This window comes from Phocoena sinus, chromosome 1 (assembly GCF_008692025.1).
Source record: "Phocoena sinus isolate mPhoSin1 chromosome 1, mPhoSin1.pri, whole genome shotgun sequence".
NCBI lineage: Eukaryota > Metazoa > Chordata > Mammalia > Artiodactyla > Phocoenidae > Phocoena > Phocoena sinus.
In genome coordinates, this window is record NC_045763.1 from 120,027,059 (window position 1) to 120,052,533 (window position 25,475).

The window sequence follows — 25,475 nt, forward strand, 5'->3', positions numbered from 1 at the left end:
GTCATGTATTCTTGATGAACTAGCCCCTGTATCACTGTGAAATACCATCTTTATTCCTTGTCTTGAAATTTTTTGTATCTGGTATTAATATAACCACTTCACCTTTCATTTGATTAAGTTTTCGTGGTATATTTTTTCCATATTTTCTTGTGACTTATCTGTGTTTTTATATTTAAAGTGTGTTTCTCATAGACCATATGTAGTTCAAACTTGCTTTTTTAAAAAAATCCAGTCTGACAATCTCTACTTTCTAATTAGGTTATGTAGACCATTTATATTTAATGGGAGTATTTATATGATTAACTTAAAATCTATATTCTTGCTATTTGTTTTCTATTTGTCCTGTGCTCTTTGTTTCCTTTTCTTCTGCCTTCTTTTCAATTAATTGAATTTTTATGATTCTGTTTTATCTTTTCTTGACTTATTAGCTATAAGTCTTTTAAAAAATATTATTTTTGTGCTTGCTTTAGCGTTTGCAGTATGCATCTTTAACTAAAGTCTATCTTCAAATGATATTATACCACTTCACATAGAGTTTAAGAACCTTTCAACAAGATAACTTCCATTTTTCCCTTTAAGCCTTTATGCTATCGTTGTCATGCATTTTACCTTTGTGTTGTAAACACCACAATATGTTGTTATTTTTGTTTTAATAGCCAATTACCACTTAAAGAGATATAAATAACATTAAAAATCATCTTATATATTTACCATGTAATTGCCATTTTGGGAAATTTGCTGTCATCTTTAGCTTTGGTCCTCGGTGCATAATGTGTCCTTTTCCTCTAGATGCTTTTAAAATTTTCTCTTTATTATCTGCTCTAAGCAATTGGATTATGATATACTGTAGTGTAGTTTTCTTCATGTTTCTTGTGCTTCAAGTTGTTAGGTTTCTTGGGTTTATAATTTTCATCAAATTAAAACAATTTTCCACCATTTTTTATTCAAATAATTTTCTTTCTCCCTCCTCTTTTTCAAGGTATCCATTTACATGTATATCTAGATGTTTGAAATTGTTTCACATCTTACTAATGTTCTGCTTTTTGTTTATTGATTTATTGACTGATTCTCTTTTCTTTCATTGTTTCATTTTGGATAGTTTCTATAGTTGTCTTTATGTTCCTATTTTTTTCCTCCAATATGTAATCTGCTTTTAATCCCATACAGTGTATTTCATCTCACAAATTCAAGTTTTATCTCTAGAAATTTGACTTACCTCTTTTCTCTATCCTCTATAGCTCCCCTTATATTTCTGAACATATGCAACACAGTTATAATTATTTTGGTGTTCTTCTTTTCTAATTTAACTTCTATATTAATTCTGAATCAGTTTCAACAGATATATTTATTTTTCTTATTATAGGTTCTATCTCTCTGCTTCTCTTAAAGCCTGGTATTATTATTATTTTTTTTGGCATGGGACATATCTGTACTAAAAAATTATTCATTGTTATTTAAATTTAGCCAGGGATCCTGTATTTTATCGGCAATCCTATGTCCTGAGAGCTCTAGTCCCCTTGACCTCTACAGACTCTTACCTTTGTCTTCTGAGCTCAGGGAATTCTCCAGCCTCTGCCGGAGTTTTCACTCACTGTGCTACAGCCTGAACGTTCTCTCATGGAAGTAAGCTTTTGCAGTTGTATGGTTCATCTTCTTTGTTTCCTGTCTCTCAGGGATTGCTGCCCTTTGTTGTCTGATATTCATTATGTTGAAATCCAATTTTTCATATACTATTCCCGTTTTCCGGTTGTTTCACCCAGGGGAATAAATCTGGTCTTTATTACTCTATCTTGGATGGAGGAGGAAGTCCAATTCCAGAGGTTATTATTTTTAGCCAGAGTCTAAAACATGGTACCAATGGGGGCCAAAGCTGAGTGTTCAGTACCTTTATAGGAGAGTTTGTTTTTAGCTCTGCTCCATAGTTTCATGAAATCAGCTATCTAAGAAAAGAAAATGCTATGGATCATAAAACGTACCTAGTGATTATGAGGACGGCTCACCACTGTTGGGAAACTGATTAGAAATGCATGTCTGCTAATAAGGAAATGGGGATGGGCCATAGAGTTATCACCAAATAAAAGAATAAATCAGCACATAACAGTATTGTCAGAGTTTGGACCAAAAGATAAAGTTAGCTGAGGTTCAAATGCTTAGAAAATTGAACACTAATAAGTTTGGAGGCAGGGCCAGGAAGAAAAGGCTGAGAGAGTCATAGTGGTCAAACTGGGGTCATAGAGGGTCCTAGTCCCTCTTTCCTGTCTAATAATCAATTGCATTCTAGCTGGGGGTCTCTGAAAATAAAATAAAAGGATTTCCTCTCTTTTCTCTTTGGTTTCTCTTGGTTCAGCCATATGCCGCTATCCTCTGGGCATGTCAGGAGGCCACATTCCAGATGAAGACATCACAGCTTCCAGCCAGTGGTCAGAGTCCACAGCTGCCAAATATGGAAGGTGAGAATGGATGCCTCAAGAAAACCTGAGTTCTGGGTTGGACAGAATTACTGACTCAAGGTCTAAGGAAGAAGCGTGGTACTTGGTGGGAGCTGGTGGGAATGGGGGAAGGACATCAAAGTGGACCTGCTCTGCATGTTTTCAGGTAGAGAATTTGGGGCCCGGCAGCACGTGCTGGTCTAGCAACCTCACCCTAACCACAGGGTCCCTAGAGCCACACCACCCACAGCAGATCGGCTTATTGATATGCAGTGCACTTGCTTTATCTCACGTTCTCACCATGAGCTACTGCAGGAAGTGGACTACAGTGGTACATATGAAAAAGTGCATATTAGGTAGGTCACTGAGAGTTAGGAGACACGGCCCTCTTCTCAGTGGGTGTTTGTGAAACATCAATCACAGTGCAAGGCATCAAGGCCTTAAATAGACATTGAGGCATCCAACAAATTCTTCCCTCCTCTCAAGGATACCTCACATAGAAGGGCCACCCTCATCCATAAACAAAGTATGTTGGGTTTCTTGTGGTCTAATATCAGGGGTCCTTTAAAGCAATAAACTATTGCTTGTCAAAAATTATTGTCAAAAACTATTCAGCTTGTTAAGAAGTAACCTTCTTCCTGGAATCTAGTTCTTTTGGTGTAAAGCATTGATTTCTGTTAAAATGGAATCATCCATAGGAAAAGCAACCCTGTAAACCTTCTCCATGATTTCTGTCTTAGGGTATGAAAGATTAGAGTGATGTTTGGTGGGGTTGGAAGGGAGCAACAATGAGCAGGTGCCGTCTGTGAGAGAAGGCACATTCCAGGGAAGAGGGAAAGGGGTAAGAGGGTCCCAAAATAAGCCTTATAATGATTTCACAGTTTTGTTTGTGGGTAGCTCAGGCTGGAGGTAGTAAAATGAAACCAGATTATTTACTATTCCCTGACATACTCTTTTTTTTTTTTAACATCTTTATTGGGGTATAATTGCTTTACAATGGTGTGTTAGTTTCTGCTTTATAACAAAGCGAATCAGTTATACATATACATATGTTCCCATATGTCTTTCCTCTTGCGTCTCCCTCCCTCCCACCCTCCCTATCCCACCCCTCCAGGCTGTCACAAAGCACCGAGCTAATATCCCTGTGCCATGCGGCTGCTTCCCACTAGCTATCTACCTTACTACGTTTGTTAGTGTGTATATCCTGACATACTCTTACCCCTCACTTTCACCATAGGTTTCCATGGCTTTTTGCTGAGCTGCCATGCTCACCCTGCTGGTTAAAATTCTACTACATTACACAACCCACACTGCAGGTCTTATGATTCCTCCCTCCCCACTCTTATAACTTGATATCCAGGCAAGGAGTGGTTAGCCTTGTTATGCTGAGACTGAAAATGGGGGGTGGGGGTGAGGGTGGTAAAATAACTCAGTGGGGAATAGAGGGTAGGAAGGGTTTCACTGCATGGGACCTCCCTTGAGATTACTAAATCAGGATGGGAAATAAAGGCTCCATGTCATCTGAAGGCCTCTAGCTCCCTGGTGGTGACTGTCTTTCTGGGTTTCATGGTGCCCCAGGAAGAGGGAACTGACCACAAGTGGGTACTGTGGTGACAGTCAGACTTGGTAGGGAGAGCCCAAAAGTCCATCTGGACTGGACTCCCAGCCTGCTGTCTCTCTTCAGCACTGGGCAGCTGCTTGCTGGGGACTGGTAAATAACTCTGTGGTTTCGTGGTTCCTTCCTCTATCCCCAACCCTCGTCAACCAAGGCTGGACTCAGAGGAAGGGGACGGAGCCTGGTGTCCTGAGATTCCAGTGGAACCTGATGACCTGAAGGAGTTTCTGCAGATTGACTTGCACACCCTGCACTTTATCACTCTGGTGGGGACCCAGGGGCGCCATGCAGGGGGCCATGGCATTGAGTTTGCCCCCATGTACAAGATCAATTACAGTCGGGATGGCACTCGCTGGATCTCTTGGCGGAACCGGCATGGGAAACAGGTGAGAAGAAGACACATTCAGACCCTGGGATGTCTGGGACCATATTTTGACTTAGGCTAGAAGAGGAAGTACACAGGTTGTCTATGTAGGTATGTGTGTCTGCAGATCTGGGATGCCCTTGTAAATGTGTGAGCCAAGATGAAGGAGTGGGGGGTGGGGGGCACGCATAGGGATATCAAGGCTGCTGAGTGGATACATTCTGCTCCTTGAATTAAAAGGAGAGGTTCCATCAAAGAGATAATGACTTGGGGAATGAAGAAGAGTCAGCAAACTTCATAGCATCTTCTCACTCTTTCTTTTATCTCTCCTCAGGTGCTGGATGGAAATAGTAACCCCTATGACATTTTCCTAAAGGACTTGGAGCCACCCATTGTGGCCAGATTTGTCCGCTTTATCCCAGTCACTGATCACTCCATGAATGTGTGCATGAGGGTGGAGCTTTATGGCTGTGTCTGGCTAGGTAGGTCTCTAGAGAGAGCGTGTAGACCTTATTAAAAACCCCAGCCCCTGGGAAATAAAGGCAATCAAATCAGAAAGAGGAATTACTTTCACCAAGAATTTCACCGGAATTACTAATCACCAAGAAGTGATCCCTTCTTGGTTAGAGTAAAGAAAGGGATATTATTCATCCACCCAGGGCTTGGTGCCCCACACCTGGCATACTGCATTCTAAGTCACTTTGCTGACTGCTGCTGAGGCGTACTCCCTGTGTGCCCAGATTGAGTCCTAGGTGGACACATTGCTCAAGATTGCAGTCTTGAAGCCTCAGGTAGTTCCCTGGGATAGTTATTCTGAGCAGCAGGTGCATCTCCTTCCCAAAGGCACTGACACGTCTGTGTTTCCTTTGGCAGATGGCTTGGTGTCTTATAATGCTCCAGCTGGACAGCAGTTTGTACTACCAGGAGGCTCCATCATTTATCTGAACGATTCTGTCTATGATGGGGCCGTTGGGTACAGGTAAATTCTGTATTGTTCTGGGAACAATAATCAATGACTCAATCAGTCAACTAGCCAATGTTTATTTAGCCCTTATACTAGGCATTGTGAGATAAATTTAGATGAAGTAAAATATGTAGTCTTTATTTGGAAGGAACTAAGAGCCTAGTTTGGGAAGACAAAGTAATCAGAAGGAAAACAACAAATTATACAAAGTAAAGGCTAAACTTTGTGGTATGGTTCTAAGCACGGTAGCCATAATTTTTGACCCTCAAAACAAGATGTGTGGTCTGACAAAAATAATAGCCTACTTATGGAGACAAAGGGACAGAAGATTTGAAGTTACAAGTATAATAAACTGGACAAAGAAGTTCAGAAAGAATGAACCCCAGAAATGTAAATGCTTTAGAAATTGTGAAAAGAAGGAGACTATTAAGGCTTACAATAGACAAGAAAAGATTCTAGGATGAGATTATAATTGGAGCAGAGGAGGTAGGTAGAGGGGAGCAGAAGAAGGGAATCAGGGATGAGGACCAGAATGGCCTGACTATAGCAAAAGCTAGAACTGGGAACAGCAGAAGGACCAATGGATACATGAGATGAACCAAGGGAGGGCCATGGTGACATATATTCAGATACAGAATGAATTTAGGGTTGGATAAGAGACATTCCCACCTATCCCAATTCACTCCAAGTCTTGCCATTCTTCTTCTACCCCACTTCAACACTTTTCTCTCTTAGGTTAATCTTTGTCTGCAAAGATTGAGCCTGGCAGAGAAGTTAGACCATAGTGAAGTCCACACCAGATGGTGGAGGTTGCTGGTGGTTGAGAGAGAGATTATTGAGTCTCAGGAAGAGGAGTGTGGAATTACAGCACTTCCATTGTCTTGGGTGTGAAGAATAAACTACTGCCCTCCAGCTTCCATGCCTTGTGTGAAGCTTCCATGCCCCATTCATCCAGTCTTCTATTACTAATCACTTCCTTTCCATCTACTTAGTCACTGTTCTTCCCCTTTTACATAATCTGTCTTGGCATCATTTCACTTAGCCACACCCAACTGCCATCAACTCAAGGCACAGAGGAAATCAGAGATCAATTGAATTCAGTTTAGTTTAGTAAGTCTTTGCTAATCAACTGTTACTATGTGCAAGGAATTTGGTTGGGATTCAAATATAATAAAGTCATTAGTCCTACCTTTAAGAAGCTCACAGTTAGGAATGGGGACTAAACCAGGATATAAATTACTATGATACAAGCATAAGAGTAAGAGATACACAATGAGTGCTTTGGGATTCAAAGAAACAAGAAAGCTATAGAAGGAAAACAGAGCATTGGGAGTGAAAACACCTGGATTCATGTCATAAAATTATTTCTGTTTGCTATGAGGCTGAAGTGATAAAAAAAGTATATAAGGAAAGCATTTTGTAGAGATAACGTGCTATATACATGTAAGTTATTATCTGATTGGAGGACCAGTTAAAACATAATAGAATAGAGGAAATCTGAAATGACCCCAAAGGATGGGTAGAACTTTCACAGGTAAAGAATCTTGAAATGGCATTTTAGGCAGAGGGAATACCATGATGACAAAAGAATCATGGTTGTAAAGTTTAGGGGAATGTCTGGGAAAGATCAGCAGTTTAGTTAAACATGGGCCATATTTATGTAGCAAGGCAGTAGATTAGAAGCATAGCAAGGCAGATTTTGTCATATTTTGGAGGAACTTGAATGTCAGGGCCAGGAAGAAGAGGGGAGGGGGAGGAGGAGGAGTTGTTCTTCTTTACCAACATCATCAACACAATGTGTCACTGAAGGTTTTTAAAGCTGGGGAAGAGCATGATGGGAGCTGTGCTTCAGACAGATTAATCAAGCTGCATTCAAAGATTAGATTTGAATAGGAAGGGAGGAGATGAGGGGGACATTTTCTAATTCCAAATTCTGTCAGATGAAAAGAATTAATGACCCAGGCCATAATGCTGACTGTGGGAATGGGAATGAGAAAGATACTCATTTAGGGAATATTTGTAGTCTGATTGGATACAGGGGGCAAGACAGTAACGTGAGAAAAAGAGTTAGATGAAACAATAGTCTAAAACAATGGAGACAACACTTATTCATTCAACAAACATATTTTGAATGCTCATCATGTGCCAGGGACTCTTAGTGGATATGGAAGAGAAGTATAATTGACAGAATTGGGAAACCTAGGTGAAAGACTTAGTTTAGAAAGGGATGATGATGGATTCAGTTTGGAATATAAGTTCAAGGGACTGACAGGACATTCAAATAGAGAAATAAGGCAGGTAACTGGAAATATGGCTCTGGATGAACGCCAGAGGAAAGATAACAAAATAATCACAGAGATTTAGACACAGTCAGCTTCCACCTAATAATTGAGGTCATGAGCTATCTAGCTGGGGGGTAGCTAAGTGATGAGATACAGAGTTACCTAATTCAAGCTCTCAGGAAATAAATAGTCATAGTAGCAAAAGTTACTTATTTAAATTAAAAAAAATTCTAAAAGTAATATATACTGTTGTAGAAATTCTAACAATTCTAAAGTATATGAAGTAAACAGGGAAAGTTTCTTTCCTTATTGATTAAATTTTGATGGAAGAGAAAGTGAATAAGCATTCCTTCTAATTTGTACTGCTTTTCTGAAGACTTTCATGGGGATTTATTTTTCTGGGGATAATGGGAAATATATTCATTGCAAGTAAACTTATGTTCTCCTAGCCTTCTGATCTGTAGAGAGAAGAAAAAGATGGCAAAACCTTGGAAGGGAGATCCAGGCTCTGGTCACTGTGGATAAGGCCAGTCAAATTTTATAATTTGCCAAACAGTTTTCAATGAACAAATATATTTAAAAATGTACCTGTAAGGCTGGCATAATCACTCTTAATCCTTTTTTTTTTTTTTTTTTGGTAATTCACAACTTTTACATAACATTGGTCTGCCTATAACCTCATGGGTCACATGGATTATTGCTTGAGTGTGACTATCCCAATCTCTTCATTTGGGAGACTCTTGACATATCTTCCAGAGCCGGAGGAGAGAGAAGTTCCACACGATGGGTTCTTGTTCTGTCCCTCCATGAACAGAAGGAAGGAGGTCTCTTTATGTTCTTCACATCGTCAAATTAACATCAATACACATCCATCCTACCCAGCAGTCAGGCTTCTGGCAAACTCAGCCATTCAAACAGAGCCTTACACTCAGAAGTGAAAAGGCTGCCAAGCTAGAAAATAAAACGAAATCCAGTGCCTGAGACTCTCATGTCCATGCATTTTACTCCATGAGTCTAGTATTCTGCAAATGTAATTAAAGTTAAATATAAATCAGTATTTAAATTTGTTAGAAGTTACTTTTTCCCCCTTTTGTTCGATATCGAATCAAGTTGTTGGAGATGTGGGGTAGAAGAAGGCATGACTGGCTTCCCTGGATTTGATTCACTGAACAATGACAACATGCAGTCAAAGTAGAGTCAGAAAAGTTTCCAGCCAGCTCTGGGACCATTTATTTAGTGATGAGCAAGTGTCACCATCTGCTGTAGTATTTGTTCTATGCATTCATTCATTTACTCATTAATGGATGAATTAGTCCAATGCATTTGATAATATTGAATCATTATATAAAGACTTGTTAAGTATATAAGAACAGGTAAGGATACAATAGATCATAGAAAGCTTTTCATATAAAATGATTAAAAAAAGGTGTTTAAAAGCTTTGCTATTATAGAGTTAAGCATCAGATATTTTGTAAAATTCATTTATATGAAATTCTTAGTTCTCCACTGATGCAGGATAAATGAGTCAGTACTACAAAATATATTGGATTTTTCATAATTCTTCAACCTCCGAGATAATCAGCTCTTACAAAACCTGGGGTGAAGAAACTGGGTAAAAGCTCTTCCATGAATATGTAATTAACTCCAGGTTCCTCTCTCCCTTTTCCTTCTCCTCTTTTGGCTTGAGCAGCATGACTGAAGGGCTGGGCCAGTTGACCGATGGGGTGTCTGGCCTGGATGATTTCACCCAGACCCATGAGTACCATGTGTGGCCAGGCTATGACTACGTGGGCTGGAGAAATGAGAGTGCCACCAATGGTTACATCGAGATCATGTTTGAGTTTGACCGCATCAGGAATTTTACTACCATGAAGGTCAGTGGAGTTAGGCGTAGAAGCCAAAATCATGGTGCAGGGAAAAAGCATGCTGGAAAGAACCCTAGGGTGGTGCCAGCAGAATGGCATTCAAGCACATATTCTGCTGCTAACTAGCTGCATGCATTTCTTGAGTCACTTCATCTGTCTGGGCTTGTTTCTTCATTTGTAAATAAGGATGTTAGATTAGGTCACTGTTTCACAATGTATTTGGCTGTTGTTGTCTCAACACCAGAGTGGACATATCCATTATGCAAAGTGGGCACAGTGTCTGGGACCCACGATACTTGTAAGGCCCATGGAAATGGGCCTTTAACTTCTTTTACTGTCAGAATAAAAGAAATGAGCCTTAACGTTGAAAGTTTTTACCTTTTTAACAAAACAGTTGTAAAATATAATTTTAACATATTTTTTGTGGAGGGAGTGGCCCACAAAGGCAGTAGTGATGAGGGCCCTTGGAAGTCATTCCATGGCCCCACCCAGCACTCTGCAGGGAGGGGACACACTCTTTTCAGTAAGGGTGTCTCATTGCAGCTCTGATTCTCAATGGAAGAAGAAGGAGCTTTGTATTTTGAACCACTTCCCATCCCTGAGTGTTTCCTCCATGCCCACAGCACTAAGAAATCACGACAGAAGATCCCATACTGTTCTGTTCCCAGAGTTCTTTGTTTCCTATCTATTATCATTTATCTGTCTATGTGTCTGGTTCTCTTACTAGACCTCAAGCTCCTTCTCAGACTCTGCTTTCTGGTCTTTGTACCCAAGCGTCTGACACTTAATATATACAGGCTCAATAAATGTTTGCAGGTGAACAAATGATATACTTTATTGCCTACTCTAGCCATTTATGGTTATAAATATCTCTGCAACCTGGGGTAGAAGGAGGAGGAGATATGATGAACATCAGTAAGACACTGAGAATATAATAGTATTCTCCTAGCTATAAACAGAAACTTGAAGAAGGACTGGGGCCAGGCAGGAGGAATCACTGTGACTCCTGGCTGGGCCACCATCCGGATTCTAGACCTCAGGCCCAGGGTTTCAGTTTGTCTTCTCTGTGGGACCTCCGTGACTCTTTGCCCAGTCAGAGGAGTTGGTTATCCAATGAGTGAGATTCAAGGGTGAAATGAGGTGGTTTTTCTAAGGCCTCAAATGTAAATTATTAGGTTTTTGGGTTTGTTTTTTCTGAAACACCATCACCCAGAAGTCTGTATTAAAATGCAAGTATTTTACCTCAGGGAGAGTAAAACAATAAAAAAAATTAATGTCTTAAATGCAATAGCAGAAGTTATTTTATCAGTTAACTATTACAGAGTAGTTAAGAGTGAGTAGGTAAATTTCATTGAGTACTTGGATGGAAGCTAAAAGACCTGGGAGAAGCCCAGACTGGGTGTGCTCTGGGGAGAGGTAAGTGCAGACCATGAGAAGAACTGGAGGGGGGGACTTAAGGCCTGATTTCCATTTTCTCTGGGGTAGGGCCTTTCAGGAGAGCCTACCCTGGATGTAAGGGTTGAGGACCTCTCCGTTGGTATGGTGAGTTTCCTGATACTTAGCTCAAATGATAGTTTTTCCTTTTTTCTTACTCAATCCCAAGTATGTTTCAGAGAGAAAGGAATGGAAGAAAAGTCCATGCATAAAGTGACCAGATTAGACGTTAAACCTGAATTCTAGGTTCTGGGGGTAAACAGATGAATAAGAAATGGTCCCTACCTTGGGGCAGTTTGCAGTTCAGTGGGGGAAGACACTATTTATTTGCAAAAGAAGGTATGTAGAATGACATGGGGACACTGAAGAAGGGAAACTGTATCATTCCCAATAAATAAAAATGTGTTATTCTTGGCACAAACCTGGAGTCAAAAAGAAAATCCATGTCTACTATATCACTCTCACATGTTAAGATGATAATATCTCCTAGTTGGATTAATAGCTATTAGTCAAATGATGAGAACAGAAGGATCAACACATACCCAATCTGCCAGTGTGTTGCTCCAAATGGCTCTTGGGAAGTTGTAAAATGTGTGTGAAATCGTGTGTTAACACATTATTCTTTACAGGTTTATGGGGGGGTGGGGAAAATATGCCCAGTAACAAACCTATGTATGCTTCAAGGAAAAATTTATCTGTATTGCTGAATAATGTGTATACCCAATATGTACCTATGAACATGTGTATCAATTCATTATAGATCATTGGGAGAATTTCTAGTCACAAAAATAATAAAATGTATTTTAAAGTCCCCATAAAGTTATAATATTTGCTCAATTGCCTTTGATCTCCCTGAGTCCCCAGGAGCTCCTGTTTAACTAGTTTATCACAGATCAAAATTATTCAAAAGCATATGTCTGCATTTAGAAGGTGCCAGAAACCTCTCAGGAGCTGACTCAGAGCTAGTCTTCTCAGGACTAGCAGGCCAAGCAGGTGTCTACCATATTTTAATTTTTCTGAGACAAATGAAAAGTAAAAGACGACTTTCAGGTCACTGTAGTCTTCTAGAGAGTAGTTTTTTACTTCTTAGACAAAGTACTGCGTATTTCCCTCCCTGATCTGATTATAGTTAAAATACAGCATTTAAAAGAAAATCAACAACCCAATCCAAAAATGGGCAGAAGACCTAAATAGACATTTCTCCAAAGAAGATATACAGACTGCCAACAAACACATGAAAGAATGCTCAACATCATTAATCATTAGAGAAATGCAAATCAAAACTACAATGAGATATCATCTCACACCAGTCAGAATGGCCATCATCAAAAAATCTAGAAACAATAAATGCTGGAGAGGGTGTGGAGAAAAGGGAACTCTCTTGCACTGTTGGTGGGAATGTAAATTGATACAGCCACTGTGGAGAACAGTATGGAGGTTCCTTAAAAAACTACAAATAGAACTACCATACGACCCAGCAATCCCACTACTGGGCATATACCCTGAGAAAACCAAAATTCAAAGAGTCATGTACCAAAATGTTCATTGCAGCTCTATTTACAATAGCCTGGAGATGGAAAGAACCTAAGTGTCCATCATCGGATGAATGGATAAAGAAGATGTGGCACATATATACAATGGAATATTACTCAGCCATAAAAAGAAATGAAATTGAGCTATTTGTGATGAGGTGGAAAGACCTAGAGTCTGTCATACAGAGTGAAGTAAGTCAGAAAGAGAAAGACAAATACCGTAAACTAACACATATATATGAAATTTCAGAAAAAAAAAAACTGTCATGAAGAACCTAGGGGTAAGACAGGAATAAAGACACAGACCTACTAGAGAATGGACTTGAGGATATGGGGAGGGGGAAGGGTAAGCTGTGACAAAGCGCGAGAGAGGCATGGACATATATACACTACCAAACGTAAGGTAGATAGCTAGTGGGAAGCAACCGTATAGCACAGGGAGATCAGCTCGGTGCTTTGTGACCGCCTGGAGGGGTGGGATAGGGAGGGTGGGAGGGAGGGAGATGCAAGAGGGAAGAGATATGGGAACATATGTATATGTATAAGTGGATCACTTTGTTATAAAGCAGAAACTAACACACCATTGTAAAGCAATTATACTCCAGTAAAAACAAAACAAAACAAATAAAAAAGAAAAGAAAATCAAATTCACAAAGCATTTAGAAAATGAAAAATTACATATATCAAAACAAATGGGATACATATAAAACCACACTGAATAAAATTCATGGTACTGAATACATTCTTTATTATTTTTTTAAATCTTTATTGGAGTATAATTGCTTCACAATACTGTGTTAGTTTCTGTTGTACAACAAAGTGAATATGCATATATATATCCCCATATGCCCTCCCCTTTAGCCTCACTCCCACCCTCCCTATCCCACCTCTCTAGGTCATTGCAAAGCACTGAGCTGATCTCCCTGTGCTATGCTGCTGTTTCCCACTAGCTGTCTATTTTCCATTCTGTTGATGCTACTCTCACTTTGCCCCAGCTTCCCCCTTCCCCCCTACCCCATGTCCTCAAGTCCATTCTCTATGTCTACATCTTTATTCCTGCCCTGCCACTAGGTCCATTAGTCTAACATCAAAGATAAATGCATAAACCAATTAATTAAAGTCAGAAAACTATAGAAATGATCATAAATCCAAGACCTTATTTTTGGAAAAATAGAAAAAATTTTACTATACAAATCAAGAAAAAATAAATTGAAAGAGATTCTGAAACATATTTTTATATATAAATGCATTTTTAAATATATTCTATTTATTACATAAATATGTTAAGTCCACAGGAGAATGAAATCCTATGCTATTTACTTGCATTCTAGAAGGATTCCCAAAACATCTGTAGGAAAGATTATTACCTACCCCACAGGCTACTTATCCAACACTTTGCAGATTTCAAAACATCTGAAAAATGTATTGAAGCTGTAGTTGGTATTTCTTTGATTTTGTTCTTAGCCTTGTTCCATTTACTTGTGTTCAATAAACTAGAACTGTTAATTCATCCCAAGGAAGGTACAACAAAAAAGCTACCTTCCTAAAGGCCTTCTTTTCTCATCTCAGAAAATATCTGTGAGGAAGATTTGAGGCTCTCATCAGAATGGCTTTACCTAAGCTGAATTTAATTAAGAGAGATAATTAAGTTTTGTGTCTCTGGCTGACAAATGCTAATACCCGGCAGTGGAAGTGAGATTTCTAAAGAGAAAGATGAAATTATATTGGATTGTGTATTATTTCAGGTTTCTCATCGAAACCTGTTGAAAGAAGTGGACTGGCTTTGGAATGTACATAGGAGAAAGTAGTTCAGAATAGCTCCATCCTGGGCAGATAGCAACCGTGGTTGAGAGGACTGGAGTGGTTGGGTTACAAAACTCTTTTGTAAAAACAGCAGAGAGAGTTCAGGGCAAGGAAGGAACTGAGAGGATGCTGGTCCAGCCCTCATTTAACAGATAAGGACGCTACTCCTAGCAGCATGCAGTGAGGTAGCCAGGGGAGCACAACTGCAAAGAGGTGACTGGGGTAGCAGCCCAGGTTTTATAAGGTATCACTGCCACGGTGAGATTCCTAGAAGGGAAAAACGCAAGACTGCAGAGCACCAATTATTCACCAAGGGTGGTGCTCAGAGAAATTTGGCAGGTCTAAGATCTTACTGGGTTAGGTTGCACTGTGTCCCTAGTGCCACCCAACAGGATCACCCTGTCACTCACATGCCTCTTTCTCTGCCAGGTCCACTGCAACAACATGTTTGCTAAAGGTGTGAAGATTTTTAAGGAGGTACAGTGCTACTTTCGCTCTGAAGCCAATGAATGGGAACCTAACGCTGTCTCCTTCCCCCTTGTCCTGGATGACGTCAACCCCAGTGCTCGGTTCGTCACGGTGCCCCTCCACCACCGCATGGCCAGTGCCATCAAGTGCCAATACCATTTTGCTGACACCTGGATGATGTTCAGTGAGATCACCTTCCAATCAGGTTGGGAGCTCGGGGGCCCCTTAGGGAGCTGGGAGCAGGGTGGTGAAGGAGGAGGGCGGTGTCCAGAGCTTCTCACTGGCGGGTGTCTGAAAGGAGGACGGTTGTACAGGTGGCTTCTCATGGGTAGATAGAGGGACTGTTTTCTGAGACTAGTGTAGTTGTGGAAGGGTAGGGATGAGGATGTAGAAGTGGACAGAATGTTTACTTGGCTCTCACATACATTTGTCTAAAAGAGATGTAAGATAAAGGATTAAAGAAAGTGAGTACAATGTGTTAAAACCTTTATGTAAATCAAGCCAGTTAAGGGGAAGGGCACCTAAACATTATTAAAATATTTAAATGAAGATGTCTAAATAAAAGTAAAGAGAACAATGAACCCCCATCCATCACCTAGCTTTACTAACCATTGATGTTTTTTTGTCATGCTTGTTTCCTTTATTCCTCCTTTTTTGGTATAGTATTTTGAAGCAAATCTGAGACATTATCTGATTTCACTACTAAAATTTTAGAATACACCTGAGAAAATAACATTACCTTCATAATAATGCCATTATTACATCCAACAAATTTATTAGTAACTAATTCCTTGATATAATATAATAGCCAGTCCACATTCAAGTATCCCTGATTGTCTAATAGTGTCTTACTACAGTTGGCTTGATTGAATTAGGATCCAACTAATTAGCCCCTCTTGGTGTATTTCCTTTATTATATTACTAGGTGGTATCTCTTTTAACCTAAAACAGTTTTTTAAAAAAATTCCATTCTGGTTTTGCTGATTACTTTCTGTGGTGTAATTTTACTGGAGCTTCTCTCCTCTGTCATCCTGTAGACTGGTGGTTATATCTACAGGTGAACTTGATTCAAATTCAATATTCATTTTTGCCAAGGATTTTTCACGGATAGTGCTGTGTACTCTATGCTGAACCTCATCATGGGGATGTTATGTTAGAATCTCTTACTTTTAGTGATGCTAAGATTGATCTCTGGGCTCAGGTGGTTATCCTTTCATTGAAAAGTTCCCAATGAACTTTCTCCTTAGGTTTTATCCTCCATTGATGACCAGTGCTTAAATTATTTCATTAGGAGTTGCTAAATGGTGATTTTCTAATTCTTTTATTCCTTCTGCATTTATTATCTGAGTTTCTTCTGAATAGGAGAACTATTCCCCATATGCTTGTTAACCCTGAAATACAGTTCATGTTGGAAGGGCAGCATACATAATTAATTTTTTCATCAATTTACAGAGTAATGAGTCAATGCTCTAGCAACCTTCAGTGGTATCTAATAGATTTTATTTTGGTTTTCATCCTCACTAACATTAAAGAGGACACATTTTTAGAGGTGTGTTTAAAAAAAGGATTTTTAAAAAATTTACTTATTTGGTTGCGCTGGGTCTTAGTTGCAGCAGGCGGGCTCCTTAGTTGCAGCTTGCAGGCTTCTTAGTGGTGGCTCGCCAGCTCCTTGGTTGCAGTACATGTGTTCCTTAGTTGCGGCATGCGAACTGTTAGTTGCAGCATGCATGCAGGATCTAGTTCCCTGACTAGGGATCGAACCCAGGCCCCCTGCATTGGGAGTGTGGCGTCTTATCCACTGTGCCCCAGGGAAGTTCCCTCTCTGAGGATTTAAATCTTATGACAGGATTCTTTACCTGCCTTAGAGAAGCATCCATCTCTTAATCAAAATAGAAGTCACGAAGTATCATATATGTACAGTTGACCCGTGAACAACATGGGTTTGAACTGCATGGGTCTATCTATATATGGATTTTTTTCCATAGTAAATATTACACTACTACACAATCCACAGTTGGTTGAATCCATGGATGCAGAACCTCGGATATGGAAGAACCATGTATATGGAGGGCTGATTTTAAGTGATATGCAGATTTTCCACTGCGCAGAGTACTCAGTGCCCCTAACCTGCACGTTGTTCAAGGGTCAATGGTACATCTCAAAGAGGAATATAATTACTTAATTCAATACAGTTTCTTCCTGAGAATCTCTTCTTTTTTATTCTATTGACCAGAGTCCTTTTAGACACTGTCTTGAATCTCACTCTTAAGGGTCTGACTTTACAGCACTTATCTGATTGTTCCTTGTGTATCTCCTTCACTGTTACTTCCTCTTTATACCATATACTACTTACAATGAACGTGTGTGCATTCATGCATAAAACATTATTGAGCATCTACTATATACCATGCGCTGTCTTATTTATTAGGTTACAATGACAAACAAGACAATGTCCTTGACCTAAAGGTGCCCAATGTCTCATAGAAGATGGATGAGTAAACTTAAAATATGAAACACTGTGGTATGTACTAAATGATATAGGCACTGGGTACTACGGAGCCAAAGAAGAAGTAAATCCAAATCAGACTTAGGCAGGAGTACATTATTTGGGGTAGGGTGGGCTACTGTAACAAATACTCCAATAACTTATTGTTGCTGACTAATTATTATTTATTATTACTGATAGTCTTTGCATATTCTAATTCTTGACCCCCTTGATTAGACAAGTCAGAGGGAAAAATTAGTTACCAACATCAATCTGTCAAATACACTTTTGGGAGCTAGTCCTAGAAGCTTCAACAACACTCTAAAGGATATTCTAATTTATTTCTAAGGAAGAAGGCTTAATTTGTAAATTAAAGAGCTAGGACTATGAGGCATAGTGAAAACTCTTTTGTAAAACACCGTAATTTCCTTGAAGGGAAAGCGCATCTGAACCCTATGTCTGTCCTATGTCTACTTACCCATTGTATTCTCTCTACGTTTTGTTGAATTTGGATCTCACTTCCTATGCATGATTCATGATAATGTGTGGTCACAGCCCTCTGATAACTCTAACATTTTTGTACCATGACACTTAGTAGGTAATAATTGAAACAAAATTTTTACAAGAGTTACCCTTACTATTTAGATGAATGGCAATATTTTTTACTTAATATATTATATGATTTAATTTCTAAGAAAGGCTTGTAGCAACCCAGTAAATCGATTTCACAAAGTGCTAGCTTACAACCTGCCTTCAGAAAAACCACTACCGAACTGTCTTCTTCCCAGCTCTGACTCACCCTTGTTTTGTGACAGATGCCGCTATGTACAACAACTCTGGAGCCCTTCCCACATCGCCTGTGGCACCCACAACCTATGGTATGTATGCTTCTTGGTTATAAAAATTAGGTTGAAGGGACCTCCTGGAGGATGAAGAAGGGTGGAGATTTGCAAAGGCTTGACTGTGTAGCAGGCTTGATACCAGGTGGCTTTCAATGAAGAGTAGCTCTGGAAAGATAGGACAGACCACCTCCAAAGTTAAGGGCCCAACCTCACTCTCTTCCCTGCTGGTCCATGTGATTCTTCTGCTGAGGCAGAGTCTGGAGCTGTTCCAACTGCTTCTGAGAAGTTTGGGAAGCTTGGAGCCAAAACAGGGAAAGGGATATTTCTAGGTGAGACCCATTGTAGGGATCTCAATGAATGAATGGAACAAAAAGCTAGTCTCTCCAATTGGAGAGAAATATGGAAAAGTGTATGCATTGCTTCAAACAGTCACTGGCTGTATAAGTCAGCAATCTGAGAAACACGTGATCAAGTGTCTCCAAAGAGGACTCTCAGCTGCCTTGGCATGTCTCAATGCAGAGTGAAACTGATTCTTCACCTGTTTTTCATGAGGTGTGATTAGGGGCCATGGTATAAAGGGAGCAAAATTTTGGGAGGAATGGAAAACCTCTCCATTATCCAGTCTAATACATGAGGAAGAGGAAGCTACCGTCCCATGGAGGAGGGCTGTAGGATATAAGAGCACAGGAATACAAGAGTAGCAAGACCAAGTGTTAAGTGGCATCTTGTGGAATTATCCTGAAGGAATAGGTTCTGCCTTCTTATCTCTAGTCCAAGCCCTTATGCTCTTCCTTGCTCCTTGAGATGATAATATTCTTCATCCTTCTTTTCCTGGTTACAGATCCAATGCTTAAAGTTGATGACAGCAACACTCGAATCCTGATTGGCTGCTTAGTGGCCATCATCTTCATCCTCCTGGCTATCATTGTCATCATCCTTTGGAGGCAGTTCTGGCAGAAAATGCTGGAGAAGGTGAGGAAGTGCAGGACGATCACGGGGTAGGAAGCTGCTCCATCCTTTCCTGTGCTGCTTCATTAATATCCAAGCCAAGTTTCTCACAGTTCTATTCCTACTTCTTTTTGTACTTGCAAGTTATGGTTGGGGAGAACCTGCCAGTCCAGTGGTTAGGACTCTGTGCTTCCACTGCAGGGGGCACATGCTTCCCCCCTTGTTGGGGAACTAAGATCCTGCATGCCACGTGGTACGGCCCCCAAAAAAGAAAGTAATGGTTATGCATCCTTCTGAGTGCCTCCTCAGATTCTTTTAGTCTAGGCCAAATGATCTATATACTTTCTATTACATTTGTCTAACACTTTACAGTCTGCAAAGACTTTTTCCTTGATGTTACTTGAACCTCACTGAATAATTGTGAGTTGGGCAGAGTAGTTATATTTAACTGTTTTGCTGATGAGAAGATGTGATGTGCTCAAGGTCATACAGTTAATCTCCTGCTTTCTATGCTTGTTCTAATTGTCAGTCTTGAAATTTGTTGACTTCTTTTCTTCTAAAATATATACCTTTCACCACGGATGGAATATCTATGACTTTTCTTGGTGTCTTAGACCAGATAGCAATTCTGGGCACTGCTGCTAAATGTGGGATACTCTTGGGGTTGGCTGATGATAAAGTGTTTCTACCGTTAGTCATGGACATTGTCCCTGGTCAGTGAGCTCAAATGGATGTGGACTGTGAGAGATCATAGATACTCTGGGCTGTGAGGCTTTGAGGTGCCCATCGAGGGCAGGGAACAGGAGGGAGGGAATAGGCTGATTGTGTTTATAGCCTAAATATTTGGGGATGGGATCTCAGAGGAGACCAGTGCCTATGTAGAGTACCTACCAGACAAAGGGAAAGGGCACTGTGAGAATGGACTGGAACCTTCTGAACTCTTTGTGGGTAGGACAAGAGGAAGGGGCTGAAATCAGAAAAGTGAGGGGAATGACCCAGACAAGTAGCATGCAATTCCTTCTGATGTGTTACATATTCAAGTTCTGAGATGATTGAGGTTTATTTTAAGGACTTTAGGCAGGAATATTTCACAGAAGAGAGGGTCTCTTTGCTTCCCACAGAGACTTCTAACATTAGTCTAAAAATTAAATTAAAGGTTTCAATCCATAAATAGTGACTGAAGGCTGAAAGGCAGAATCCACAGAGAGCTCACCCACTGGCATGATGAGGCAATATCAAAACCTTTTGTCTTTTAGAATGCTAGAACACACGTGGTATCTAAATTCCAGGATGCGGGGTAGCAGAGAGTGGTGGTGGTAGCAGCTGATGGTCTGACGGTTCATTGGACAGCTTGAAGCTGTGTTCTTACTGAACAGTCCGTTATGACTGCATTTTAGTTGAGGGGGGAGAGTCTGTGTTCTCTTCTCTGTGAGCTATTTTTCTCTTTATTTGAGCCAGAATATACCACTCTTTGAGTCTTTCTTCTGAGTCCCACTGGCATATATTCATGGGCTGGGAGAAGAATTTTGGATTGGAGACTCTCCAGGTAAAAGGGAGAACAAAAATTTTGCCCTTGAATATTTAAGTTGGTCCTTCAAGAAATTCTTTCTGTCCCTGTACATCCTGAGTAAGATAACTCAAGATGCTCTGGAATGACATAGGATTTCTTCTGGGGGAAAGAACTTTTTTGTAGAAGACCCTTAAGCATACCTATGTATTCCAAATACATTGCTCAAAATAGCCTTATGCTGTAGCATTATCTGCAGGATACTTACAGTGGTGTCCTCAGAATTCTCTCTTTGAGAGAGTCAGCCGATATCTATTGAGTACCTACTATGTGCTGGGCTCCATGCTCAGTATTGAGGATATTACTGCAACAAGGGAACTCAGTCTAGGGTATGGAGCAGACATCTAAGTTTCTCCACTGAGCACCCAAAGTGTGTTTGTTGGAGTAGAACGTTTCATGTGTTTAAATCCAAATAGTCACCTATACTTAGATTATGAGATTTTCCTTTTGAAGGAGCAGGCAGGTCATATTAAATAGAATGACGGAACAATTAGCTATTTTATTCTTCTTATTCCTGTGTTAGGTATAATTCATGTTAGTATCCCTAGCACCTAGGGCTTTCCTTTCTTATTTTGTAGCCATTTTATTTTTGGTTAGTGAAAATGCAGGGTCAAGGGGGTATTACCCTAATCTACAATGCCAGAGTGGTCAGGTGAACTACAGATTCATCATGTTACAGCACATTTGTTACGTTAATAAGCATTTTAATTTATGCCTACACAAAATCAATCAGTTGAGTGGTGTCAGGAAAACTCATTATTTAACAGAACATTGAAAACTCAAGATTGAGAAACTCTTTGATTGGCTACTGATAGGTTCTAATGGTGTCACGTGAATAATGCTTGTAAGTGTTTCAATGGAAGTTAATTAATGTTGGCAGTGCAGAACTTTGGAAGTCAAATTCTGCCTTGAAGAAATGAAAGATGATTCTGAGTTTCTACAACACAGGCATTTGTGGAACCAGACTGAAGCCCTGTCACTTGCATTGCTTCTGGAGTTTGAGTATTAGAGAGTTATTTCATCTGAGTGGAAGAGCTGGGTTTAAGAAGAGGAGGGAGTGATGATCCCTTTTGTGTCAACATGCCTTTCTCCCCTGTCCTTCTCTTTCAGGCTTCCCGGAGGATGCTGGATGATGAAATGACAGTCAGCCTTTCCCTGCCAAGCGAGTCCAGCATGTTCAACAATAACCGCTCCTCATCGCCAAGCGAGCAGGAGTCCAACTCCACTTACGATCGCATCTTTCCCCTTCGCCCTGACTACCAGGAGCCGTCCAGGCTGATACGGAAACTCCCAGAATTTGCTCCAGGAGAGGAAGAATCAGGTGAGGATGAAACAGTGAGCAGAAAATTGAGGGACAAGATTTATGAAGGTGTGACACTATTGCTTCTACTCAACCAAGTCTAATTTTAGCCGAGAGAAGTCCACCTTCTCCTGGGAAGTCCACACTGTCTTTCTAGATTTGGTCTACTGCTGCTCCTAATTGAATCTGGACGTCTCTCCTTTGCTACTGCACGTAGCAGATGTTTGGAGGGACCCACTATCAGAAGAAGAAAAATAAATAAAATGCGTTATTAAGGCATTAACACCAGAAGAACCTAAACAGTCCAACTAGTCCAACCTTCTCATTTTTCATAGTAGGAAAGTGAGAAGGCCCAGATAAGGTATTCACCCAACATCAAACACCAATAGGGGTAAATTCAGGACTAGAATTTCACTTGGAGAAAAAACAACGAAGCTAAAGAGATCCTAGAATTCCCAGGTTTTAGTCATCTAGATAATTGAGTTATTTAACTTTTGTTCATTTCTCTTTGGTGAAAATTTACTTGACTAATACAAGATTTTATTATGAGAGCAAATATTTCTTGTCTTTTCTCAATAAAGCGTTGCTTCAGTAAAATGGTGCCAATTGATTCACATTCCAGTGTCTTTTAAAAAGAGCTGCAGAGTGACATCAGAGGGGATGCTGGGGTCATCGCTGAGGCTCAGAGCAGCTTTTCTGTCCATAATGTCAGCATCCAAGGAGTGACCCCAGTCAGTGGAAGAGGACTGATGGTGTTCAGGGGAGAGCTGATTGGAGAAGTAGCAGGACTAACCATGAGAGCAGAGGCTTTTCAAGGGAGTCCTTCCAAAGGAAGAAAGGAAACTAATGTGTATTTACCACTCAGTGGATAGCAAACATTGAAGGAGTGTATTGAACTATGGGAATTTTAGAGAGACAGCAAGAATAAGGATGTAATTTATTTCCTAGGCCGAACCAAAGTGATCTACCTACTTTCTGAAGTCTAAAACATCCCCCCTCATATTTTAATATTTTTTAAGTTAGGATGTGTCTTAAGCTAGATGATATAAATTTAATCACAGTTTTTAATCCCTGAAATAGGTTATTAAAATTAGTGATTATATCTTAAAATTAAGGAAATATGCCATTAAATCCTAAAACTTTAATACTCCTGCCCCAACTAGTATAGCGAGCCTTCCTGGAGCTTCACTACAATTCCACAAGGTTAACCAAGGAGGTTATTAATGATCACGTAGTTATGAGGAGAGGATAAGAGATAAAATGGTGCCTACATTCTGGAGACCACAAGAAATAATCTCCAGAGGAACCATTCTCCAAGTAAGAATGTCATGGCGTAGGTTAGGCTGTCTTGGGGGCATGTTTTCGCTCTCCTCTCATATTTCCTTTCTTGAAGGTATCTCCAAAGAGGCCCCTTGGAACGAGACTCGTTGTCCTTGTCTTTGCAGGCTGCAGTGGCATTGTGAAGCCAGTCCAGCCCAGTGGGCCTGAGGGTGTGCCCCACTATGCAGAAGCTGACATTGTGAACCTCCAGGGGGTGACTGGAGGCAACACCTACTCCGTGCCTGCCATTACCATGGACCTGCTCTCGGGGAAAGATGTGGCTGTGGAAGAGTTCCCCAGGAAACTCTTAACTTTCAAGGAGAAGCTGGGAGAAGGCCAGTTTGGGGAGGTGAGCTGATTCTTTGAGTGGGGCCTCCAGTCCTTGGCCGTTCAAAGGAAGTGGTTGAATAAAAATGGTCAGTAGAGCAAACTGTCCCATCCAAAGTGGATTCACATCAAATGTCTCCTCCACTTGTCTCTCCTTGCATTGTTCTCTAGAAGACTAGTATTGGTCAGCCTCATCTTTGTCAAACAGCTGTGGAAATCCTGGGAATTCTGATTTCTATATAAGAGTTTTTAAAGCAGGAAAGTCACTAGACTTAGATATTCTGAAAAACATTCAATATTTTCAAAAATTTTTACAACAGGTTACAAAGGGTGGGGACCCATAAGATGTGATCATCTTTTATAAACTGTCCAAGAACATCCTGCTATTGGATAGCCACTTTGTTTTTTCCCTTTTAATTGGAGTTACATGTAAAATGGTCAGAAAACAACCTCGCCCCTGCCTTTGGTCCCAGAACCAGCCACTAGGGAATGAATCACTAACCAAGATAAGGAGGAACACACTTCTCAATGGCCCTCAGAGTGATGCATGTAATATTTGACTTTTCACTCTTACATCAGTCACATGAGCCTTCTGAGAATTCAAAGCAATGATTTAAGTGGCAACAGAAGCTCTTCAACACCACCGTCTAAATTCCAAATGTAATTTGGTTTCATAAGAATATGTTATTGGTTTCCAGCACGCGTGGCATGCTTTAACCTTGGTTAGGTTTGGTGGTGGTGGAGGTAGAAGGGTCCACGGCATCTGTTTGTGGTGTTATATACACTCATTCTGTCTCCTGGGTTGAAAACACAGGCTTGTTATACAGTTAGTAATGCCTAGAGGTTCCTGATAATGCTAATCCCATTCTAAGGGCTTACCTTAGAGAAGAAATTGCCTTATGTTTTGCACGATCCCGTAACTAAACTTCCTCGAATCAAAGTTCAAGTATTTATACCGAATGACATTTTATAGTGGGCTACGCTTTAATAAAATACCATGTTATAGATTCATCCACGTATTTAATGTTCCAATCAATGTATTTCTTTTATAAAGCAGTAACGTATCACATTAGCTGGGTACCTTACCATTTTCTTAAATCAGTTATTTGAGTCAAAGATGTGTTGCACGTATCTTCTTACTGGTCTTTTTGATTATTTTGCCTGAGTTGTAAGAGTTAGTTTATCTCCAGGAAATGCCCAGCAAGAGTACTGAGACATCTTCAGGAGAAATGATGATGCTGAGACTAGATGACTTTTGTCTAGGTTCATCTCTGTGAAGTGGAGGGAATGGAAAAATTCAAAGACAAAGATTTTGCCCTAGATGTCAGTGCCAGCCAGCCTGTCCTGGTGGCCGTGAAAATGCTCCGAGCAGATGCCAACAAGAATGCCAGGTCTGTGGTCTGCATTTTAAATTTTCCTTTATGTGTTTCATCTTCAGGAGCAGGAACCCTCCTGGAAACTTCTGAGCAGTTTGTTTCTTTTGAGATGGGAAGGTCTGTGAGCTACCTCACATTTCCATTGTTGTGCTTTATTTTTCTGATGGCTCAGTAGTCTTCAGCTTCATTCTCATCTCTCTCAAAAACAAATGTACATTTTCTGTTGGATATGCTACACATTTACTTCCTAACCCCCTTTGCACAGCACTGTACACCCCAACATACACTAAAGACTGAATACGTACCTCTTCAATCATTATACACAGACACACGCCTGAGTGTCATTACCTCCCCTTGCAGACTTTTCACAATCACACACATCTTTCTTGCTAAGTTTCTCCCATTCTCCTTTTTTCCCCCACATCTCTATTTACTTTCTCATCCTCTTTTTTCTCTTTTATGCTCCTTTTCTTCTATGTCCAGCAACCCCCCAAATGAGAAGCTACCTCTACTTGGAAAAGTATCCATGGACCTCAAAGCAAAAGGATCCACAG

The 25,475-nt window shown here is 40.3% G+C and overlaps 1 protein-coding gene across 7 annotated transcripts in view; it reads left to right on the plus strand.

Annotated features, from left to right (window-relative positions):
• The window catches only part of DDR2 (discoidin domain receptor tyrosine kinase 2), a 164,803-nt gene that overhangs the window by 124,321 nt on the left and 15,007 nt on the right, over positions 1–25,475 (plus strand). For all 7 annotated transcript variants that reach the window (XM_032632706.1, XM_032632715.1, XM_032632725.1 and 4 more), the window contains 11 exons: positions 2,348–2,450; positions 4,199–4,430; positions 4,743–4,890; positions 5,282–5,387; positions 9,345–9,528; positions 14,718–14,961; positions 18,057–18,119; positions 18,925–19,055; positions 21,709–21,919; positions 23,344–23,567; positions 24,809–24,936. In XM_032632706.1, coding sequence (XP_032488597.1) covers positions 2,348–2,450; positions 4,199–4,430; positions 4,743–4,890; positions 5,282–5,387; positions 9,345–9,528; positions 14,718–14,961; positions 18,057–18,119; positions 18,925–19,055; positions 21,709–21,919; positions 23,344–23,567; positions 24,809–24,936 — 1,774 coding nt within the window. The remainder of the gene's footprint in view (positions 1–2,347; positions 2,451–4,198; positions 4,431–4,742; positions 4,891–5,281; positions 5,388–9,344; positions 9,529–14,717; positions 14,962–18,056; positions 18,120–18,924; positions 19,056–21,708; positions 21,920–23,343; positions 23,568–24,808; positions 24,937–25,475) is intronic.